Source organism: Sturnira hondurensis, unplaced genomic scaffold (assembly GCF_014824575.4).
Source record: "Sturnira hondurensis isolate 20B ecotype Veracruz unplaced genomic scaffold, ASM1482457v3 Scaffold0000022, whole genome shotgun sequence".
NCBI lineage: Eukaryota > Metazoa > Chordata > Mammalia > Chiroptera > Phyllostomidae > Sturnira > Sturnira hondurensis.
Window position 1 is genome coordinate 7,518,179 of NW_028072653.1, and position 23,879 is coordinate 7,542,057.

At 51.8% G+C, this 23,879-nt stretch overlaps 1 protein-coding gene across 2 annotated transcripts in view; it reads left to right on the forward strand.

Annotated features, from left to right (window-relative positions):
• WWC1 (WW and C2 domain containing 1) overlaps positions 1–23,879 on the forward strand; it is a 122,364-nt gene that overhangs the window by 68,794 nt on the left and 29,691 nt on the right. The window contains exons 4-11 of one of the 2 annotated variants that reach the window (XM_037040924.1): positions 4,141–4,217; positions 5,775–5,854; positions 10,908–11,037; positions 13,018–13,164; positions 14,398–14,471; positions 18,335–18,577; positions 20,958–21,047; positions 21,662–22,197. In XM_037040924.1, coding sequence (XP_036896819.1) covers positions 4,141–4,217; positions 5,775–5,854; positions 10,908–11,037; positions 13,018–13,164; positions 14,398–14,471; positions 18,335–18,577; positions 20,958–21,047; positions 21,662–22,197 — 1,377 coding nt within the window. Of the gene's footprint in view, positions 1–4,140; positions 4,218–5,774; positions 5,855–10,907; positions 11,038–11,225; positions 11,375–13,017; positions 13,165–14,397; positions 14,472–18,334; positions 18,578–20,957; positions 21,048–21,661; positions 22,198–23,879 lie in introns of those variants that run through there. The other variant, XM_037041013.1, reaches the window with a different exon arrangement.

The window sequence follows — 23,879 nt, forward strand, 5'->3', positions numbered from 1 at the left end:
TTGTGGACCCTGCCCTGGGGGCGTTACAGTCTCTCGCTCTGTGGGGAAGGAGGAGAGAGCTAACAGTGGATGTGTTCCTGCAGGACAGTGCGCTGGGCACTCTGCGTGTGCCATTTATTGTAACCCCCCTCCCCACTCACACACACATAGACCTGGACAAGCCTTTAAGATACTGCTGTTCTCGTGCCACAGATAAAGGAACTGAGGCCCCAGAGAGGGGACGTGGTTTCCCCGGGTCACACTGGTAAAAGATGGCAGAGCTGGCCAGCCTTTATACCCAGGAGCACCTGACCTCAGAAACCAATTCTCTTAATTTAATCCAAGTCAGCCAGTCAGTGTCTACGGTTCTTGGGCTACACGGGGGATCCTCCCATCTTCTGAAAGATGAGAACTTTCGAGAGCTGGGTTCTTGTGGACCTCGCCATGCTCCTTCCCTCACTCCAGGCCTGGGATGGGGAAATTTGAAGAATAAATAATCAGGAGCAAGGAGATGTGGAGAACAGGGCAGCAGCACAGGGTTTATCAAAAGTAGGTTTACAGTTGTGAGTATGTGAAGCACACAGTTTATTCTTGTGTTACTGTTTATGAATAATTGTTTTCTTTTTTCTTTGTAGATTTTTAAAAAATAAATTTTATTGATTATGCCATTATAGTTGTCCCATTTCCCCCCCCTTCATTCCCCTCCACCCTGCACAGCTCCTCCTCCCCCCATTCCCCCCTTTAGTTCATGTCCATGTGTCACAAGTTCTTTAGCTTCTACATTTCCCATATTATTCTTGCCCTCCCCACTACTATCTATTTTCTACCTACCGTCTATGCTACTTATTCTCTGTACCTTCTCCATGCTTCTCCTCCTCCCACTCCCCTGTTGCTAACCCTCCTTGTGATTTCCATTTTTGTGGTTCTGTTTTTGTTCTAGCTGTCTGCTTAGTTTGCTTTTGTTTTTGTTTTAGGTGTGGTTGTTAATAACTGTCAGTTTTCTGTCCTGTCACTGTTCATATTTTTTATCTTCTTATTCTTAGATAAGTTCCTTTAACATTTCATATAATAAGGGCTTGATGATGATGAACTCCTTGAACTTGACTTTATCTGAGAAGTGCTTTATCTTCCCTTCCATTCTAAATGAAAGTTTCACTGGATAGAGCAATCTTGGATGTAGGTCTTTGGATTTCATGACTTGGAATCCTTCTTTCCAGCCCCTTCTTGCCTGCAAGGTCTCTTTGGAGAAATTAGCTGACAGTCTGATGGGAACTCCTTTGTAGGTGACTGTCCCCTTATCTCTCGCTGCTTCTAGAATTCTCTCCTTCATTTTAAATAATTATTTTCTTTCCACGCAGGCAGTTGTAAACTTACTTTTCCCCCTTCCTGTACAACATGGAAGCTAGAAAGCAGGCAGACAGACAGGTAGCAGCCTATCTGACAGAACCTTAGCAAAGAGAAATGGGCCACTAGTGGAAAAAACCAGCACTGTCGTCTATGTAGAGCACTGGCAGTGGCCTTGCGAGTTGGACGGGCCCCTGTGTCTGGGGACGGGCGTGAAATGAGGAGGGTCTCAAATAAGAGGACAGGGTGAAAGTACTTTCTGAGACAACCTCCCCTAATTGGTAACTGCCCATCCCCAACCAGCGAAAGACTGGAGGTCTGTGTTCTGGAGAGAACAAAACAGAGTTTGGGCTGCAAGATACAATGCAAGTTCACTGGTGGCGTGGACCATACACAAAAGGTGATGGACCGAACGTGGGACAGACAAGATTTTGAGACCCCAGCCCGCAAATACCAGCTGGTTCCCAGGATGGTGCCAGGCTATTCCTACCAGTATGGCCAGTAGATGAGTCTGGGGAGATCTGAACAGAGAAAAGATGTGAAGACACTGGCAAAGGCGAATCCTAGATAAAACAGTCCAGCCAAATCGCGTACCTTGTAATTCAGTCAACAAGCTCGAATCCAGTCAGCTTTTTGGGCCCCCACTCTTACATGGGAGCTGGCAGCTGAGAGCCACACATCCAAGGGATGAAAAACCCCTCCAGCCTTGAACATGAAAAATAGAGATTAAAACAAACACAGTGGTGATGGGAAGACCTTGGAGGGAACGGGGTGTGTGTAGAGAAGAAGGCATCAAGAAACTGCACAGCCGTGAAGCAAGAACAGGATGCTGCATTTTATGAAGAGGCACCCTCAGAACACACAGAAGGGCCTTTGGAAATGAACCCAGGATGGTAGAAATGAAAAGTCCACAGGAAGGCTAGAAGGCAAAACTGTGGAAATCTTCTAAAGAGCAGAACAGAAATACAGTGAGATGAGAAATAAGGGAAATAGAGCACCCGGCCAGGAAATCTGAGTAATAAAAGTTCAGATGGAGCAGAGGAAATGGGGAAAGAAGCATCAATGAAATTATTCAGGAGAATTTTCCATAACTGATGGAGGAGAGTTTTTAGATTGAAAGGGCTCAGTGAGTGCCCAGTATAGTGGATAAAAGTCAACCACCACACCAAGACATATCATTGTGTGATTTAAACACTGGGACTGATTCAAGATCCTAGGAGTTTTCTGAGAGAAAAACCAGGTCACAGAAAAGTTATTAGGACTCAGCACAACTCCGGACTTCTCAGTAGCAACATGGGAAACCTAGAAGGCAATAGAGCATGCCTTCAAAATTTTAAGAACAGTCATTTCCAACCTGGAATTTTATACCCGGCAGAACTACCTGTAAGCACGTAGAGGATAGCGTGAAGATAAGTTTACAAATGCAAGACTTCATAAAGGTTTCTTCATGCTCAACTTCGGTGTTCTGCCAAAAGGAGGGGCTAGTCCACGTAGGGGAGTACGTGGTATTTTGGAAAGAGGAGAGAGGCAAGGCGGGCATCTCCAGATGCCAGCTGTGCCAAGAGAGCAAGTAGCTCACACTGAAGCCAGCCCATGTCTGAGCAAGACAGGACCAGAAAGAGGAACTGGCCAGCAGGGGGCACGCTGGCCTGGACTGTGTGAGAGGAGATGTAGATAACTGGCAGGATGTGAGGGCGAATCAGTGATAAGTTTGTAGGCAAGCATAAAAATGGTGATCGTTAAGGAAAAATAAATGCGCTGGAGAGGAAAAGTCAGCCCAGTCGGCTCCATGCCTCTGCCCTGAGTAGTGTTGACAGAGTAAAAGTCAAGGCAGAACCAAAGGTTGCTTTTACCCACATCATGCTGTTGCTCAGGAGGGTGGGGGCCCGGGAGCAGTGCCTGTGTGTAGGTGGGCTAGGGGCTGGGAGAGGGAGGAACCTACGTCTCCATCATCCATAGGCCATAGGGACGAGAGAAGTAACGCCTAACTGAAAAAACGCAGAAGCAGCCTTACGTGCGGATTAGTAGACACACGGGGTGGATACCCAGGAAACTGGCTGAGTGTGGTTAGATGTTGCCCTTCTGGGAGGAAGATACAGGTAGAGGGACCCGTGGAACGCTTTTTTTATAGCAGAACTTGTATTGCGTGGGACCATTAAACTGCGTTCATACACAGTCAGGGGCAAAAGTGGGTTTATAGTCATTCGTGTGGAAGATAATACAATAATTAATAAATAATACAAGAATAAAGAGTGTTTCACATACAGCTGTCAGCCTACTTTTGCCCCACCCTGTATAATGAATTAAAAGTGAACATTTAAAAAATGTGAGACTTGGAAGGCAGCCTCTAAGGTCCTGTTCAAATGCAAAATTATTCTCTAGAGAATCAGAGAGGGGACAAAGGACCCAAACAGGAAGCTGATGGCCTCTTTCTTAGTTGGGGTGCTTATCGCTTTTCGGTTTATTTCTTTCTGGTCTTTTTAGATGCAGAATGTGTGTATTTGTTTACTGTGTATCATTTCCTAATTTATGTTTTTCTGCCCTTACAGTTTTGGGTAAACTGTTGTTTTCCTATAACAGTACGTTTTAAGTATTTCCCCCGTGTTCAGGATTCTGCTCCATCATTTTAAATCACGCAAGTTGTGTGCTCCCCATTTCATGCACGGACCATATATTATTTCACAAATCCCCCATTGTTGGACATGTAGGTTATTCGCTATTGGTCATTCCTTTCTGGGTTTGTCTAGATGGCCAGCTACGCCAGTTCTGCCCTGATGTGTTTCTTCTACAGAATTTCGTTTCCCTTTTTCGTTGCAGTGGTGTCCGGTTCATCGTCCAGCTCCAAGTATGACCCTGAGATCCTGAAAGCGGAAATCGCCACAGCAAAGTCCCGGGTAGGGCGTCTTGGTGTGCGCTGTGCGCAGGGGTCACCTGGGCTCCTCCACGAGACCAGAGCCAATGCTGAGACCAGGCCGGGGTAGCCAGTGCTGACTAACAGGCCCCAAATAATACCAGTAGTAGCGGTGGTAGGTTGTCAGCATAGCGACAGTCCTGGTAACGGCAGATCCTGTGTCACAAGCACTCCCTGTACACAAGGCATAGTGCCGAAAGCTTCATGCGTACCATCATCTCACGCTGTTACAACGGCCCCACGGAGTAGCTTCTGTCAATATCTGCACTTAAAGATCAGCAAACAGAGGCTTAGAGGACAAGTAACTTACACAAGGTCACAAGGGACTCAGGTTTGCTCCAGAGTTCCTAATGTCGTGTGCTATCTTCCTAGCTTTTGCTGGTTCTACATGATCTTATTTTACCTCTTCACGTTGGCCAGTTTACTGATACGGAAACTGAGGCACAGCAGAAAGTGAGGTGCCCACGGTAAAGGCAATATTTGGAATGCTGGTTTTGTACGTCTTCAGATAGGTTCAACTCAGGTGCTTGTAAAAAAACATAAAAGCGAGTAGAGGGCTGGGGGTGAGGCTGTAGGGAGCAGTGGGGACTGTAGCCTAGAGAGGTAGGCTCTATCTACAGGGGTAGTTGACTTTTGCTGTAGCTTACTGTGGCCATTCAGGAATGTGGGCTCAGTGCTGGCAGATCTTCAAGTACTTCTGTTTTTTAAAGACTCTATTTATTTATTTTTAGAGGGGAAGGGAGGGAAAAAGAGAGGGAGAGAAGCATCCATGTGAGACAGAAACATGATTGGTTGCCTCTTGCATGCTCTGAACCAGGGACCTGGCCTGCAACCCAGGCATGTGCCCTAATCAGGAATCGAACCAGTGACCTTTCAGTTCACCAGCTGGTACTCTACCCAGTGACCCACACCAGCCAGGGTGGCAGGCCTTCAAGTATTTTTAGAGAAGAACTATGTATGTAGGCTTATTATATGAAATTTCTCAATATTTAAATATTAGCACATAATTTTAAACATTTTAGTAACGCTACAGCCAAACCAAGCATTCCTGCAGGCTGGCTCTGGCTCCCAGGCCAAGTCCTGCCTCAAAGTTACTACATTGCCTTTCGCATCCACGCATGGCGCTCCCATACCCACTCCTTGCTTCAAGTAGTGCATGGCCCTGGGGACTGCCACCATCCACCAGAACAGGAAAGGGAGGCAAGGTGGCTTGAAAGAAGTCACCCAGCTGGACAGTGGGAGGGCCAGGCTCTCCCCCAGGTCAGCCAGCTCCTGTCTACTTCCTGTTTCCCTGGAGCAAGGGCTTGGCTCTGTGTGGCCCGCAGGACGGCCAGGCTGGGATGCTGACCGAGTGGGCAGCTGCAGAGAGCAAGGCAGCATCGGTGAGGGGATGGTATTGTGACCAGTGTGACCCAGAGAATGTTGCCCTGGGTCATTGTGCAGGGGCAGCGGGGGCTCTGGGTTTCCCTGTGAGGAGAAGTGGGCCTGCAGCTTGATGTCAACCTCTGACCTGGCCCCATGTGTGGTCTTTGTCACCCAGGTCAACAAGCTGAAGAGGGAGATGGTTCACCTCCAGCAGGAGCTGCAGTTCAAAGAGCATGGCTTTCAGACCCTGAAGAAGTGAGTCCACCCTACCCCCTCTGCCCCGCCCCCCCCGCCCCGTGCTCCTCACCTCCTTGCCTTTCCCCTTTCTCAAAACGTGGCTCTCTAATCACATGGTTCCAGTTCTATTCCACTGCATCTACTGAACATACCACCCAAGGTGTTGGGGTTTAGAAGGAGAAACTAGGAATCATTTCAGACCAGAGTTCCCGTCATCCCCTGAATTCCGGAAGCCAGTGAAGTTCTGTGCTGTTCAGCTGAGTTTGATGAGCCAGTGTGGAAACTCGTACTGAACATTTCTGAGTGCCCGTCTTTCCCCCATCCCGCCCCCCAGTGGATCCAGTAGAATCCCGCATGCACAAAAACAAAACAAGCTCTTTTTCTTCACAGGACCCCTAAACCAAGGGGCGGCTTCACTGAGGCATTTTCATAGAGGGGATAAGTGTCTCTCCCACAATGAATTACAAGCAGAGTGTGCATGATCCCACACTCACTGTACTTTTGGGGTGACTTAAGGCGCTTCCAGGAAACTTAGACCAAATGAATTGTTCACCTTTAGAAGCCAGCTTGCAGCCAAGCAAGCTGCAGGTCTGTGTTTCTTTTATAGAGCAGATGTGTTCGCTGTCACGGCCGTGATTGTACTGAGATCAGTCACTCAGTGCCAGGAAGCACTTGCAGCGTGTCTGCCCGGGCGACCTCATTTGGTCCTCATTGCAACTCTGTAAGGACTGCTCTTTTCGCTGACTCCATGTTACAGATGAGGAAGCGGAGTCACAGAGCAAGTGGTCAGTGAGCGTTCGTTTACTGTTTTTTTTTTAAAGATTTCATTTATTTATTTATTTATCTTTAGAAGGGAAGGAGAGAGGGAGAGAAACATCAATGTATGGTTGGTTGCCTTTCGTGCGTCCCCTGCTGGGAGTTGGCCTGCAGGGAACTGGCCTGCAACCCAGGCATGTGCCCTGACTGGGAATCGAACTGCGATCCTCTGGTTCGCAGGCCCACGCTCAATCCACTGAGCTACACCAGCCAGGGTGAGCGTTCGTTTACTGTTAATAACCACCTGTACAGCCCCGGCTCATGCATCCACTCACGGTCAGTATCTCTGATGGCTCATCGGACAGTCCTTACAGAGCAGCCAGGCAGGTCTCTCGGAAGCTCCAGGGCGGACGTCTAGTAGCTGTCTCTGTTCTCAGGGACATCTCACTTAGAATCCCGAGGAAGTCACATCTGTACAGACAACTCACTTCCTTTCTCCCTCTCCCTGACTCCTCATCCTCTGAACCTCAAGTTCAGCCCCACTGATCTGTGGCCAGAGCCCCAGGCCTTTTAGCTGTCTGTCTCCCTGACCTTTTAATCAAGTGACCCATGACCACCTGCTGAGGGAACTCTTGGTCTTAGAAACATCTTCCCACCCCCGAACTCCCACTGCCTGGGGTGAGTGATTGTGTGTCCCCCACGACACAAGGTATAAGAAAGCATGCCTTGTATTATAGGTTATGCATGGTATATTTTTTATACTATAAGTTACAGTTTTATACACAAGCATTTTGTTATTTATATATATATATGTGTGTGTGTGTGTATATATATATATATATGCTAATGATGTCTCTCAGACCACATTCTGATGTCATTAAGATAAAGGACCTTCCTTTATGCTTCTTGCTAATCTTCAGTAGGGCCGTGGATGTTTGAGGGCAGTGGTGTGAGCTTATAAAGCAAGTGGCCTATAAAGCAAGTGGCCTTCTCAGACCTCTACTTGGTGGTGGGGCAGCTTGGAAGGGCCTGTCCCACATGGTCATGGTCATCAGCATCATCACCATCACCATCAGCCTGCCCTCGGGGCCCCCTGCAGGAGCCTGCCCCGCCTCCCCCGTCCTGCAGTTCTCAAGAGCTTCTGGTGAAAACACTTCTCATTATTCTCTGAGCCACCACAAACCTGTTTTACCACTTTGTCACCCTGTAGTAGCATTGAAAATTCTTGTTGTTGGGTAAGCTGAGCCGAAACCCCAAAGACAAGCCTCCTTTTCTCCCCTCCCTCTGCCCTCCGCCCTCCCCGATGTCTGATGTCAGCCCAGATAAGACTCCGCTGCCCACACTCCCTAGCAGGAAGCCAGCTCCCTGTGTTCGGTGTTGGGGAGCGTTTGCTGTAATGCACACCTTGGCACAGAGGGCTAGCAATGTGGCCTCAAGAGGACATGGCCTGGGTTCGAATCCCAGTTCCCTGGGACCTTGGGAAAGGGACTTAATTCCTCTGAGCTTTGGCTTCTCTATCTGAATACGTCCTTGTAAAGAGTGAATAGGGAAATTCCTGTCAAGTGCATATATGGTGGGTGACCTCTAGCTTGTTAGTTGCCTGCTTTGACTTGGGAAGGAACTTGGGGGAAGTAGAGGCTGTGCTGGGTAAGCACTGTGGCCCCGTCACCTCATCCCGTCGTCTGTACCCCCCAGAGAGAAGTGTTTGTTCTGCCCACTGTGTATGTAGGTGAGGCACTGGTGGGTTGTAAACATACCCAAGGCCTCCCAGCCAGGAAGCGACAGAGCAGGGATTGGAACCCAGTATTATTATCAGATTTTGGAGCTCGTGTCTTAATACCTCCTTCCTGCCATCATACCAGGTATAACCCCCCAACCCCGAAAAACATAAGATCTCTTAATAGGGGACAGTACTGTCACTTCTGCCTCTTAGCGTCCTCTCTTTGCATTCCATAGAGGACGGATCAACTTACCATGTGCCATGCATGGTCACACCAACCCACTGTCACAAGGTTGACGAGGGGTAGAGGGTACCTCTCGGGAGACTGAAAAGTCACGATGGAAGGTGGGCATTTGGGCCTGCCAGCCGCCCAGAGCCTATGTGAATAGGAAAGAGTTGAGACTGGGCACGCTGCTCTTGTGGGAAGGAAGACAGCATGGTGTCTTTCTTCGTGTCCCCAAGGCTGCCTGCCCAGGTGCGAGTGGTCCCGGCAGGATGGAGAGGAGGTGGCTGCCGTCAGAGCCTGGCCCTGCTTCTCTGTCCAGCTGTGCTGAGGCTCCTGGGTGTGTGGGTCTGCGGCGTGGAGAGGAAGGACCACCGCAGAATGTGGAAATCCTAAAACATCCCCGCGCCAACCACGCACATACACTCTCTCCTTCCCCCAACCACACAACTTTTCTATTTGCTTAAAAAAAAAAAGATTCATTCACTGTGTGCATAATGGTGATCCTTTGTTCCCCTCCCCCACCCCAATCCCAAGAGCGTTCCCTGTGCGGGCTGCACTCTGGAGCCAAATTCCAGAGCTGGGGTTGCTAAGGCCTCTGAGAGAAGTCAGGTAGAGGCTGTGTGAGGAGCCCGAGGCCCAGAGACAGACTGCTTCTGTCTGGCCCTGCTGAGGATTCAAAGCCATCCTCCCCTGTGTTGGCAGAGGACAGCTGGGCACAGCCCCCTGCCCAGAGCCCCCAGCCCCTGGACGTGCTCAAGCAAACAGTGTCTTCCATGCATGCACCGCCCCCCATCTGGGGCAGGGCCACCTCCAGTCCTGGACACTCCATCTCAGGGATTCTCTTCTTCGCAGAGCACCTTGGGGAGGCCTCTGTGGCCGAAAGCTCCCTTTAGACACATTTCTCAACCTGAATCTGAGACCAGCCTTCGCCGACCTGGCAGGCTTGCCCAGGCCCAAGTCCTCGAAAGGAACAGACAGGCTATTTTTAGTGGGGAGACATAAATGGGGCTTTGTTTCCTCTCCGCGGAGCTGAACTAACGGATGGGAAGGGGGAGGGCTGTGCTGAGACCTCCGTCAGGTCTCCCTCTCTCTCTCCCCTCCCTCCTCAGAGGCTCAGATGATGAGACTGGGATGAAAACCTGCTCCTGGTTGGGTCCGTGGTTCCCTACCCGGTTATTTTTAGCTTGGGGCAGTGTGGTGGGAGACCCCTGCAGACTGCCTGTGAGCAGTGTCCCGCCTGTGCAAATGGGTGCAAGCAGAGTCCCTGCAGGTCTCTCTGCTTGGGCGAAAATGGGAAGCAGTTAAAACCCATCTCTGCCCTCTGAACTTTCCCCCACCACAGCCCCCTTCCCCAGAGGGTGGGGGTCCAAGCCATCTCTGGTGACCTTCAGAAAGCATCATGACCCCTCACGTTTTTTAGCGCCCCGCCCCCATCCCAATGAGCCCCCAGTATGTAGGACCTAGATAAACCTGTAAGCACTCCAGACTAGAAGTATTTGAATCCTTTGCCGTTGTCTGGTTCACCCCTGATCTTCCATCCTTTATCCTGTTTGCCACTCCTGACAGCCCTGTGGTGTGGGCCGGGCACAGATATCATCCAGTTGTCTGAGAGCAGGAAACTGAGGCTCCTTGTCCTCGGGGGCCATGCCCAAGGTCACTCTGCTACGTGGTGGTGGTGGGGGCGGGGTGCTTTCCTCCCTTCTAACCTTTCCTTCATGGTGGTGTTAACTCCACAAATGCCTGTTAAGGAAAGCGATTTTGCTTCATTACCCCAGAAGACAATAGGCAAAATACGGAGGCATTTTTGGTTGTCACAGCTGAAGACAAGATTCGCCTGGCATCCAGTGGGCAGAGGCCAGGATGCCACTAACCATCCCCCGATACACAGGGCAAAGCCCCCTGCCATGAGGAACGTGCCCAGCCTCGAATAGCAAGAGTTCTGACGCTGAGAGATCTGGACTAAAGGATTAGTCTGTGCCGGATACCAAAACTACTCCAACGTATTCAAGCCTGCCAGAACCAAGGCATCAAGGACACTACCCCATAAATGACTGTGACACAGTGTTGTGGCTGTGTGTGACGCATTGTGGGAACACATAGTGCAGCCCGGAGGACCCAGGAAAGTAATCTGGGAAGGCTTCCTGTAAGAGTTGACAGTTAGAGGACCCTTGACTCCAATAGTGGTGCTGCTGCTGCAGTCCCACACTATGAGACATTTGTAATTGAACAGGGTCCTTCTGTGCCTTACTCCACAGGTGTAGCAGAGAGAGGAGACCTCTTGAGGGAATGGAGCTCTGTGGTCCGTGCTTCCCCCTGGGGAGCCCTGTCCCCTGCCCCGTCTTTAACCTTTCCCATCGATTGTCTCCTAGAATCGATAAGAAAATGTCAGATGTTCAGGGCAGCTACAAACTGGATGAAGCTCAGGCTGTCTTGAGAGAAACGAAAGCCATCAAGAAGGCCATCACCTGCGGAGAGAAGGAGAAGCAAGATCTCATTAAGGTGCGAAGTTCCCGTGACGGGGGGGGCCTCCATCTCCATTTTTCCTGGGCCCCTTTCTCTGCCAGGACTAATGGGCTAGTTCCACGTGCCACGCAGATCACTGAGTTCTCNACCTCTTGAGGGAATGGAGCTCTGTGGTCCGTGCTTCCCCCTGGGGAGCCCTGTCCCCTGCCCCGTCTTTAACCTTTCCCATCGATTGTCTCCTAGAATCGATAAGAAAATGTCAGATGTTCAGGGCAGCTACAAACTGGATGAAGCTCAGGCTGTCTTGAGAGAAACGAAAGCCATCAAGAAGGCCATCACCTGTGGAGAGAAGGAGAAGCAAGATCTCATTAAGGTGCGAAGTTCCCGTGATGGGGGGGGCTCCATCTCCGTTTTTCCTGGGCCCCTTTCTCTGCCAGGACTAATGGGCGAGTACCATGTGCCACGCAGATCACTGAGTTCTCACCACTAGGTATCTTGGGCTTTTGGAAGTGGAGGCTCAGAAGCATTAAGTGACCTGCCTGAGGTCACAGGGCTGCATAAAATGACAGTTGAAACAGGAGCCCTCTAGTCCAAAGGTCTGCCCCCTTGCCACTAGCTCCAGCCACCTGGCTTACCTTTCAAAGGACCAAATGAGTGGCGGGAGGTGATTCAGCATTGTTAACCTTCACATCAAAGGGTAGCATTTTTTGAAAAACGATTTTATTTATTTATTTTTAGAGAGGAGAAAGGAGGGATTGAGAGAGGGAGAGAAATATCATTGCGTGGTTGCCTCTCGTACCTTGCCCCCAGTACTGGGCAACCCAGTGTGTAACCCAGGCCTGTACCCTGAGTAGGAATAGAACCAGTGACTCTTTGGTTCATAGGCCCATGCTCGGTCCACTGAGCCACACCAGCCAGGGCCAAAAGGTAGCGTCTTTATAAGCATTTCATGTGTATTCTGGCTCTCTCCCGAGACCCGAACAGGTGATGATAGGTGTGATTAATGTTCTAGGCAGTTGTGCCAAGCACTTTGCGTGCACTGTGCCTCACTTAGCCGTGACACCAACCCTGCTTTATCCCAGGGGGAAGAAGCAACTGTCATTTTATCATGCCGTTATAAAGGCTGTATAGCTCAGAGAGTACACGGGAAAGCCAGGATTCAGACCCATAAACCCCTGTCTCAGAAGCCCATTCTCATAACCCCTGTCCGTCCCACCGCCTCTCACAGGAACTCCCCTGACCTTGGAGATACTATTGTTACCATCAGTAGATGAACAGTTTGAGGCTCAGAAAGGCCGTAAGTGACTTGGCACAGGAAGCTTCACCCTCTATCACAAACAGAATAATTCTGAAGCTCCTGCCCAGAAAGGCAGCCCAGTGAAAGCGTACAGACCAGGCCCTGGTGGGCAGTGGGACACATTCCTGCTATAAGTGGCGGTTTGGAGTCCTGAGTCTTACGTCACATAGACCAGGAAACCCTGGCTCTGTCATCGGCCAGCTCCGCTGTGGAACAGCTCCTTTGTGGGTAAAGTGGGGGTGCTTGTCAGGTCACTCCTGGCAGGCTTGGAGAGGTTAGGGTGAAGCTGACAGCTTCCGAGCGTGGACTGTACCAGCGCTTCACTCTGGGCATCTCATTTCATCGGCATCATAGCCCCGTGAGATGGGAGCTGTGATTATTCCCCTTCTGCAGGAGAGGAAACGGGGGCACAGAGAGGGCGGTCCTCTAGCTCAGATCACACAGCTGGGAAGTAGCTGAGTGGGGGTTCTAACCCAGGCTGTGTGGCTCCAGAGCCAGTGTCCACACCAGTCTCCCAGGTAAGGGGCGTGGCCTAGTGCCTGGCACCTAGCAGGTGCCCACCCACCGCTGGCTCTTTACAATAGAAGCAGGATGTCTGGAGGAGCGTGGGTTCCTCCCAGATTACGAAAGGTGGAGAGCACGGTACATGGACTGTCACAGACTCAGAGCTCCCTCCTGGGACGGAAGGCATGCCGCTGACCCTGTTCTCCCCGCTTCAGAGCCTCGCGATGCTGAAGGATGGATTTCGGACCGACAGAGGGTCCCACTCCGACCTGTGGTCCAGCAGCAGCTCTCTGGAGAGTTCGGGTTTCCTGCTGCCGAAACAGTTCCTGGATGTGAGCTCCCAGACAGACATCTCGGGAAGTGTGAGTATCAGTACCTGTTGCCGGGGGCCTCCCGAGGGACAGCCACCAGGAGGCCTGCTGTGATGGGCGGCCACCCTCTCGTCACTCACCGGAGGAACCGGCTGGCGGCCCTCTGTGCAGCTGGTTGCTAATGCAGCCTCTGGGAGCCCTGTTCCCTTACAGAACTCCCGGCCCCAGCATGTCAGGAGATAATGGTGTGAAAAGCTCCCACTGAATCCACATCTTCACTGACACTCGACCATGTGCTTGTATCTGGGTGCTGCACAGAAAGTGTTTTTGAAGGACCAAGTGTCTTTCTCTGGTTTCCTTTGTACCATTTTGCAGAACCGTTCTGTTCTTCTCTCACCAGTTGGGAAAGAGAGGACATTTGCCTCCTGTTAGTCTCAAAACCATGCATGCAGCTTCCAGGCAGCTGCTGGGCTCCTGGTTCTGAAGCTTGGTCTGGTCAGGGTGGATGAATGGTGCAGGTTCTGTCCAGGCTGGACTTGTGACCTGGCCCGTGGCAACCCGCTGCTTTAGGGAGCTTTTGTGTTCTAGAGCAGGTGACCTTGAACGAGTCCCTGCCTAGGCTCTGTGGCTAAAATGCTCTTCCTATCTGATTTCTGTAGCTGTGCTCCCACTTGTGAAGAGAAGCTATATACCCCCTGCCTGACTGGGTGAGCCTCGTAGCTTCCTGCTGCTCTTGACAGCACAGAGGCCTACCCCTCCACCCCCCACCCCCCCCACCACCCATGGGTCCCAAGCCAGGTGTGGGCCGAAATATTTGAGATGGACCTGTGTGCCCCCTTCCAGTTCTAGAACCTTCTCCCCACCCATCCAGTGTTTCACTCCGGGCTGCAGCCTCCTGAGTTTTCGGTTGACCTCCTCCATATACCCCCAGAATGGCTTTTCTTGTACATTGGCCGTCCCCATTTCCTCCCGACCAGCTGTCCTCCATGCTTCTGTGGCTTGAATGGGCTCCAGGCCATTTGTGGCTGTGAGATGATATTCTGAGCCATAAGCTTCTCTTCTAGACGTGATTGATGTCTGCCTTTGGGTCTCTTCTCACGGCCTGAAGGGAGGAAAGGGTTTCTGCCTAACTGGCTTCCTTGGGATGCACCGGGGTCGCTTGTCATTGGGGGCTGTTCTTGGCTGCTTCCCACACAAGCTGTGAAGTCCCTCCTGAGTACTTGGTACCCAACACAGCACCGGCCACAACAGCCACGTAACTTCTGACTTCCTCCTTCCCTCCAGTTCGGCACCAGCAGCAACAATCAGTTGGCAGAGAAGGTCAGATTGCGCCTTCGATACGAAGAGGCTAAGAGGAGGTAAGTGGGGGCCGGGGGTGGGAAGGTCTGACGGTGTAAGGACTGTTGGAGAGGGTCAGCTGGGTACCTGGCTTTTTACATGCCTGCTCTTGCTGAATCCTGCAAAGATTATGAAGCTGAGCATTATAATCTTCACGTTTTAACCTTCTCTGAAACTCAGATAGGAAATGGCGGACCCAGGGACACTTAGCTAGATAAGGGGTGGGCAGTTTCTGTAGTCACTGGTCCTGTATGTAGCATGGTTTGAATGAACATAACTGGGGTTTAGCAACAGGCTAAAGGGACTGGATCCTGCCCACTGGGAGCAAGCTGTGCTTTTAAACCACGGAGATGCCAGTGACTTTGGATGTTCTGTGCTCTCACAGAGTCCTGAGTAGTGGAGTTTTGCTGCCACAGATAAAATAATAAGCAAAGCTGACATTTTTGGAGCATCTGTTACGAGCCAGACATTGTACTGAAGCATCTGCATGTGCATTATCTCATTTGATATTAGAAGCAACCTTACAGCATAGTTTATATCATATTGTCTGCAAGTTAGAGAAGAGAAGGGCGAGATCCTAGATGGTTTTGCAATGTGGTAGCATCAGAATTTGAACCCTGGACAGTCTGGCTTCATGTCCGTGATCTTGGTGTATAGTGAGCCGGCCTCACCAGGAAGGAACCCGCAGGGCTTTGTGTTACTGACTGAAGCCAGGCATGCTGATTGAAGCCAGGCGTGCTGCACCCATTTGTCCCCGGGCTAAGCCGTGTGGTCCGGGGACCTTCTAAGCCAGTCCAGGTAGAGTGGCAGTACCCAGCTCTTCCCCTCTGCCTACTCTCTGGGAGCAGCAGTGACAGAAATTCGATAGAAACCAGAGGAAGCAAAAAATGGAATTTGTTGGCTTACTGAACTCCAAGGTCCTGGGGGAAATGAGCTTCAGGCTCAGCTCTATCCAGGGACATAGGTGATGCTACAACGACTCAGTCTCACCCCTTTTCTCCACCCTTTTTGTCTTTGTGTGGACGGACTTTACTGTCAAAGGGGCAAGGTGACCCCCAGCAGTTCTAGGCTTCTGTGCTACTGGTGGAAAGAGTGCCTTCCTTTCCTGAAAGTTTTAACAAGTTTGGAGTCTGAGACTCACAGCTTTTCTGGGTGGACCAGTCATTGATGCAGGATGGGGAGAATTAGAATGATCAGGAGGTCCAGGCATGGGCAGTGTGCCCAGGTGTAGGAGGGAGATTGAAGCCAGCTTTGTGGGAACCAGGTGAAGCAATGGGAGGAGTGATTTCCCGAAGAAACTTTGGAAGATTGCAAAAAAAGGAGGAGACATTTGATACTGGTCAGATGGGGAGAAGATATTTCTGTGTATTGTTTCAGCTCCCCCTAGAGGTCCTGCCAAACAACAGGACTTCTGCATTTGGACAGCCACTTCTTGTCCCCTCTGAAGGAGATGACTCTGAACCCTGGGTCTTGTTCTGTCTGGAGTAATGTCTGTGCATGGGCATCTGGGGAGACTAAGAGATTGGAATCTTCCCTCTGGTGCTGAGCCATCCACTTCCTGTCTCAGAGAGAAGTCTCAGCACAACTTCTCATCTCCTCACACCCTGGCTCATCTGCCTTAATCCAGCTTTCTGCCTCCCCCTCCCCCAAAGCTCCAGTGTCCGTAGTTATAAGGGACAGCTCAGCCTGCTGAGTGGGAAAGCAGAGGCTGCAGGACCTGAAGGACCGAGGGCAGGTGGCTATAATGCAAGGTCAGGTTGTTATATGCTAAGGTCTGTCACATGCGCCTTTCGGGCAGTGAGTGTAGCAGTTCCATCAGATTCTCCAGAGGGTGGATGGCCCGAAGTTTGAGGCGCGCTGGCGTAGTGAAAGAGCCGCTGGAAAGAACATCCAAGAAAGCATCCATGACCCCTTCGTAGTGCCACATGGAGTGGAGCCGCTGCCAGACTCGGCCATTTCACTCCGTCTCCAAAGCCGCTGGAGAATAGCAGCCAGGGAGTTGCCCCCCAATCAGTCTTGATGGATTGCTAGAGGTGTGGATATGGGATTTAAATTAACTCTAAGACTTCGTGCGTGCTGAGACACTTGGCTGGGGAGTAAGCAAATTTAGATGTGTCTGTCTGTAAGGAATTTTCACTACGCAGCACACAGATCCAGTTTCCCACTGTGTTTTTTTGTGTTTGTTTTTAAACCCTCGCCGGAGCACATGTTTACTGATTGAGAGAGAGAGAGAGAGAGAGAGAGAGAGAAACATTTGGGAGGCAGAAACACTAATCGGTCACCTCCTGTACATGCCCCAGGTAGGGACAGAACCTGCACCTTTTTGGTGCATGTGATGATGCCCCAACCTATGGAACTCCCTGGCCAGGGCCTCCCACCACGTTTTGATAAAATTTGAGTTGGGCCCCATTGTCGGCAGATCTGATCAGACCAGGTGGGAGTCCAGAGGCCTGGGCTCTCAGCAGGTATTAGACACGCTATAACTTCCGGTCTTAGGTGAGCCACATCCTTTCTGGACAGCAGGGTTAACCACTGGGTCTGACCCACCCTTAGGGGCTGGGAGAGGCTGGGATGTGGTAGCTGAGAGCACTTTGCACAGGCTCAACCCGAAAAGATCCCATGACTGCATTGGTACTCTTAATTATGCTAGGAATCTTATGTTGGTCCAGCAATAATCATACCTCACGTTGCCCTGACTGGTGCAGCTCAGTTGCTTGGGCATCGTTCCTCAAAGCAAAGTGTCACTGGTTCGATTCTAGTCAGGGCACATGTCTGGGTTGCAGGTTCAGTCCCTGGTCCAAGTGCATATGAGAGGCAACCGACTGATGTTTCTCTCCCTCTCTTTCTCCCTCCCTTACCCTCTCTTTAAAAAGAAATCTTTAAAAGAATAATCATGTCTAATACCTGTAAGCACCTGGCAGTGTATAGAGAGAATTTATTGGCATGTCCTCACTTGGTGCTCATAACCTGTCTCCCCTCACCTCACAGATGAGGGTGCTGGATCTCAAAGGAGTTAAGAGTTAAGGGATGGCTCCCTCTTCTATAACATTTATTATGTGCCTACAGTTAGAAATTCGTGATACAAAACTTATTTCTCAACAAAAATCACCTTTCATCAGTGAGGCCAGAGCTAAAGCTGCAACTCATGGCCTCCAGCCCCAAATCCACGGTTGCCTACACGGTACTGTTGCCGCTCTCTGGACCAGGGACGTGTGGTTAGCAGTGGCGGTCTGTGTCGTGGCTGTAGTGGGCCCACGCCCGCCATTGGTTCACCGCCTGTCATGGACCAGACACTCTGAGTCCATTACTGCTCATTTTCACAGCGGCTCCGAATGGTGAATAAGTGCAAGGCTCGGGGTTTGCCCAATGTTACATATTGAATACATGGTCCAACCAGGTAATAACCACAGAGGCAATGGAGACATTTATTGAGCACTTCCTATGTGCCAAGCGCTGTGCTTTGAGAGGTTTCGAATTGTGTCATTAAAACCTTGCACCACAACTTGTGAGGAATGGGTACTCCCTTCAGAGATTAGTGACTTGCCCCAGGTCACATAGCTAGTGGTAAGAGGCTATTGCCTGATGATGAATCCAGCTCTCTATTCTGTTCTGCCAGCCTGTGTCCCCCCTGGGCAAGGCCATTGCCATGTTCATGTCTCTGCCCCAGCCCTACAGAGCCTGCTCATTGTCGGTACATGGTAGGCACCACATGGGTCTGCCAGGTAAAAATATGTTCGGGAGACCACATTCTGAGCCAAAGGAAGCCAGTAACGGTCAGAGGATGCTCAGAGGATGTCAGGGCTCCTCGTACCTCATGCCGTGTGTTACCCTGCTCCCACAATGTCATGGGCACGCCAGTCACACTCACCTTCTTGGCCCACAGGATCGCCAACCTGAAGATCCAGCTGGCCAAGCTGGACAGTGAGGCCTGGCCTGGAGTGCTGGACTCGGAGAGGGACCGGCTGATCCTCATCAATGAGAAGGAGGAGCTGCTGAAGGAGATGCGCTTCATCAGCCCCCGGAAGTGGACCCAAGGGGAGGTGGAGCAGCTGGAGATGGCCCGGAAGCGGCTGGAGAAGGACCTGCAGGCAGCCCGGGACACCCAGAGCAAGGCACTGACGGAGAGGTGGGGCTGGGCTGGGGCCGGGAGTGGGGAGGGGACCCTTTCTTCACTGCCAGGCCTGCACTCCTGCCCCCAGCAAGGGAGCAGGGCGAGGGCTACAACCCTGGGTGCCTGGGCTCTACCCTGAGAACACTACGTTCAGAGATCTTGCAACTTTCCAGAAGTTGCAAATTGGGGGACAGGACAGAAGCTCTTTTATTATTGCCTTCAGCCCTCTCTTTCAAAGGTCCGATTGCTTCCCTGGGACAGTGAGTTCACAGAGCTAGTCCAGGGAAGCCAGAACCACCACTCTCCAGCAGCTGCTGAGACGTTACATGAAGGTCCCCAAGGGCAGGGTCCTCTGGGGGACATGCAGAGGGAAGCCTCGGGACAGGTAGGGACAGTGTGGAAAGCTGTGAGCCTTCCTCAGGAGAGGAGAAAGCTGACTCAGCGGTCTTTGCATCCACAACTGTTTGCCCGAGACCCATGGTTGTCTGTCTTTGTCCATCCTTCCGACCTGTTTTCTCTTTGGGGCTCTCATTTTTTTTTGTATCTTCTGTTCTTCCTCTCTTTCTCAAAATGAGAGTATTATGCTCCTTTTCTTCACGTAGTAGCCTTTCCATTCGAGGTGCCTTTAAGAGGCACAGCAGTAGACTCCCAGTTAAGCCACACCACAGGGCCTGCCCAATGCCAGTCCCAAATCAGTCAGAATCACAGCCATCTTTGTGCCCCCCCCCCCTTCTGAGAGCTGATGGGCAGTCACACAGGGTGCTTGATAAGAGTGTGGACTCTCTGCCCTGCCCCCATCCCATCCCCTGGGAACCTGCTCCCCAGGCTTGAGATGCAGCCCAGGCTGTTGCATTTTTAACCAGCACGCCAGGTGCTGAGCCAAGCTCATGGACCTTCTGGATCCTGTGCCTTCTGTGCTTGGTGTGCTCTTGGCCTCCCAGCATGTGCCAGCATCACACACAAATGCCATCTGGCCTGCTAAGCCTCCGGGAGGCGGCTGAGGCACCTGTGTGTTCCTGCCCGATGGCTACACCCCTTGTGCTCAGGGAGGCAAGGCCACCTGACCTCTAGTGCCCCCAGCAGACTGTTGGGACTTCAGTGGGGACCTGCTTTTACTCCCATAACACGCCTCTGGTTTTTTCCCAGCAAAGAGGAAAACAAAGGTAGAAATGGTGAGCCCCAGCTGCTCCTTGACTTCATCCTTTCAGGGCTTCGCTCTTATGGAGGGTCAGGAGATTCCATGGTCCTGTTCATTCCATGTGGAGTCAAGGGTTTTGTTCATTATGCACTGCTCCTGCCTGTCTGCTGCCTGTCCTGCCTTGGGCAGGGCTCTGGAAGAACAGTACCAGGGACTGGGGCATCCTAGGACCATGCCAAGCCCCCTCTGCCTACTGCTCCAGTTGTCTCTCCTGGAATTTCTCAGGTTCAGTTGCCCAGGGATAGGCCCCACCCATCCCTTACCACTTGTCAGTTGATTGGAGCCCACTCTGGTCTTCGTTACAGGGCCTTTGTGGTTTGTCATTTGGGGACCAGGCTCCTCCTGGCTTGCAAGCACCTCTCCTTTTAGGCCATAAAAGGCCTCCAAGGGACAGTGGGCAAGACCCACCCACTCTCTTAACCACATCAGCCTGATGCACATCCCTTCTGTCACATCCGATTGGCCAGAACTGGGTCACATGTCCCACCCACCCAGCTGCAAGGGAAGCTGGGAAAGGGGCCCAGCTGTGGGTCCAGGGAGCGCCACTGGCCTCGGGCCCCCATGTAACTGGCTGGAAGAGGCTCGCCCACTGGTCCAAGTTGGGTCTTTCCTTTAGTTCTTTCCTGCCATTGATTACTGCTTCCGCATGGACCCTGTCACGCTGGGCCAATTGGATTTTGGGCATTTGGGTATTTTTTTCAATATGTCTTCTCCTCCCACCCTCCGGGTAGGATGTGAACTCCCTTGGAGGAGAAGTAAGTGCTGCCTTGCCTGGGCACAGTTTTACCCCTGGTGCCCACAATGCTCTGGCACAAGGTGCAGGTACTCATTGGGGCCCTAACCCCACCACTACTTCTGAAGCTTTGAATAAATTATTTAATCTAAGAACTCCAGTCTCCACGCATGTAAAGTGGTAAGAGCCATTCTTACCATGCAGGGTTAATGAGCAAAGGAACTAACACCGTGCGGTGAGTTTCCTGGCACGGCACCTGGTATATCCATGGTGGCTGGTGAATGCAGCACGTACTGTGGGGTTATGTGTGGAGGCCGTGTCTCGCCCAACATCACAGTAAAATGCTTCCGGAAGGTTCTTGTGTGTCTGTGTGCATCTCCAGGGGTACATGCCTGTGACTCCTGCTTTGGGCAGGTGGAGGCTAGATTCCTCGGGGTTCCCCTTCATGCCTTCTCTCCCCTCAGGTTAAAGTTAAACAGTAAGAGGAACCAGCTGGTGAGAGAACTGGAGGAAGCCACCCGGCAGGTGGCAGCCCTGCATTCCCAGCTGAAGAGGTGAGTGATGGCCAGTGGGGACACTGCTGTCCCGGGCAGGTTGGGTGCAGGCGTCCCCCCTCCACAACAGAAGGAAGCCCTCAGGCCTGGGCCTTGCTGGGCAGCAGTGGGTTGGAATGTTATAACATTGGTTTTTGTCAGTCATTCTAACAGTTGCCTGCTATTTGTAGTACGTGATACTGCTTTTCATGTTACACTTAGGATACAACGTTTCCTTTTGAGAGACATGTTAAAGCACAAAAATCCGAGTTGATTTGCATTAAAATATGAAGAAGTGTTATTTCAGGCTAACTTCAAATATGGAAAAATGTGCAAATGGAACGCGGCCAGCAGAGGTTTTGGGAAACAGGGCTATGGGGGAGAAAAATGAACGTTTAAGGCAGTTGGCTTGGGTTCGAATCCCAGCTCTGCCACTTCCTCATTGTGTGGCCTTCTCCGTTATCCATTTCCTCTTCAAGGAAATGGGCACAAGGTCCACCCTGGACACTGTCAGGAGGGTCCAGCAGGACAGTGTCTTCTGAAGTACTTCCAGTGCTTCTCAGCACCTGGCAGGAAGTTCCGGGTGTCCTAGCCACTCCTTGTGTCCTCATCCTCTGTCCCCTCCCTGTCCCCAGCCTCTCGAGCAGCATGCAGTCCCTGTCCTCGGGCAGCAGCCCTGGGTCTCTTGCGTCCAGCCGGGGCTCCCTGGCCGCCTCCAGCCTGGACTCCTCCACCTCCGCCAGCTTCACCGACCTCTACTATGACCCCTTCGAGCCCCTGGACTCGGAACTGCAGAGCAAGGTGGAGTTTCTGCTGCAGGATGGGGCCACGGGCTTCCGGCCCTCAGGGTGCATCACCACCATCCACGAGGACGAGGTGGCCAAGACCCAGAAGGCAGAGGGGGGTGGCCGCCTGCAGCCCCTGCGCTCCCTGTCCGGCACCCCGAAGTCCATGACCTCGCTCTCTCCCCGCTCCTCCCTGTCCTCCCTCTCCCCACCCTGCTCCCCTCTCATCGATGACCCCCTCCTGGCTGGAGACGCCTTCCTGAGCCCCCTGGAATTCGAAGATCCAGAGCTGAGCACCACTCTTTGCGAGCTGAGCCTCGGCGGCAGCACCCGGGAGAAATACCAGCTGGAGGAACCAGGAACAGAGGGCAAGCAGCTGGGCCAAGGTAACGAACACCACATCCAGGGCGGAAGGGAGCCTCCACGAGGCAGGAAGATGGGCACGTGGACCCCAGCAATTACTTTGGTCACTACTGACTGGCTGCTTTCTGTGTGCCAGCTCTTTACGTGGTTTATCGATTTATTTATTCATTCAGGAGGTGCTTATGTACTTAATCATGTTCCAGGTCTTGGGCTAAGGGTTTTCCATGCTGGATTCATTCATTCGACAAATAATCATTAAGTGCCCACTAAATTTAAATGGCAGGTCCTGTGTTAGTGAGTGTACAAGGTCTGTTCATCCGTTCAGTAGGTAGGCCAGGGGCCAGGCAATGAGTTAGCTACAAGGATGCAGTTCAGGACAGACAGGTCCCTATTCCCAGAAGCACACGTGTAAATGACGGAACCTTTCAGGTTGGGTTGTGGAAGAAGGCGACATTGGATGAAGGCTTCCACAGTGAGAAGGAGCCAGCCCTGGGAAAAGCAGGAGAAAAATCTCTGAGGCCATAGCCAAGGGGCTTCAGGAGGGACCAGACATAGGGGGTCACCTTATGTGAGAGGTGACGCCCCTCTCAAGGGTGGAGAGTCAGGCAGAGTCTGGGTCACATGAGGCCTGGTGGGCTGTTTGGATTGCATCCTGATTGTACTGGGGATCCGCGTGACTGAAGCCAGGGAATGAAACGATCTGACTCCCACTCTGCAAGGGGTCGGAAGGGGCATACTGGTGTGAAGGGAGAGTCAAGTTGGCCTCTTCAGAATCAAAGGTGATGCTGAGGATGACAGCTGAGACTTGGTGAGAGAAAACCAAATAATAAATCATAATCGCTAACGTTTATTGGGGTGCAAGACGTGGTGGGCCATGTGCTTTCCAGGGTACAGTAGGTCACTTGTGTTGCGCCCCTTTCACGGATGGAGGAATGGTGGTTCAGAAAGGGGATGTCACTTGATATAGGGCACCCCCCCCCACAAAACTGGGAGTGCCAGGATTGGAATCTGGGTTCCTGTTACCCGAGAACCCAGCGTCCTCGTTGTCACACCCCTCTGAGGATGTGAACTAGCCTGGCACGTTCATCCCTAAGACACTCCTGGTGCTCTCCGCCCCACCACGCCCATCTGGCCCTGGGTGTGTCGGTCAGGACTGCGTAGGGTGCTCAGTAAGCTCACCTGGGGCTCTGGCCTTCCCTGCCTGTGACCGAACTGAGTACAGGTATACAAGGCCCTGGTACTGTCCTACATATTTGCTCATTTAAGGTGAGTGCCGCTTTATCCCCTTAAATGGATAAAACAAGTGAGGCATTGCGGTAATAGATAAATGACTTGTTTAAGGTCAGTGTCACAGCTAGGAAACGCACAGTCAAGGTTGGTGCCAGACCTGCCCAGAACCCACAGGAAGGCCTGTGCCAGTTGTGTCTGCTTTGGGCAGACAGAGGAGACTCATGTCCCCTTGCTTGGCCAGCTAGAAGCTGGACCCAGCTTAGTAGTGAGCTACAGGAATGGGCAGGAGGGCCGCAGTGCTGGTCAGAATTACCCATTCGTGTGCAAGAAGGGGCCAGTGGCCGCAAGGGGGGAGTCCGGAATTTCCGGGTTAATTAAAGGCTCTGCTGCGTGCCTGCCAGCCATTGCCTAGATGAGGAACCCAGAGATCCCCAGGGCCTCTCATCAGGGAGGGAATCATGCTGAGCACTCGCAA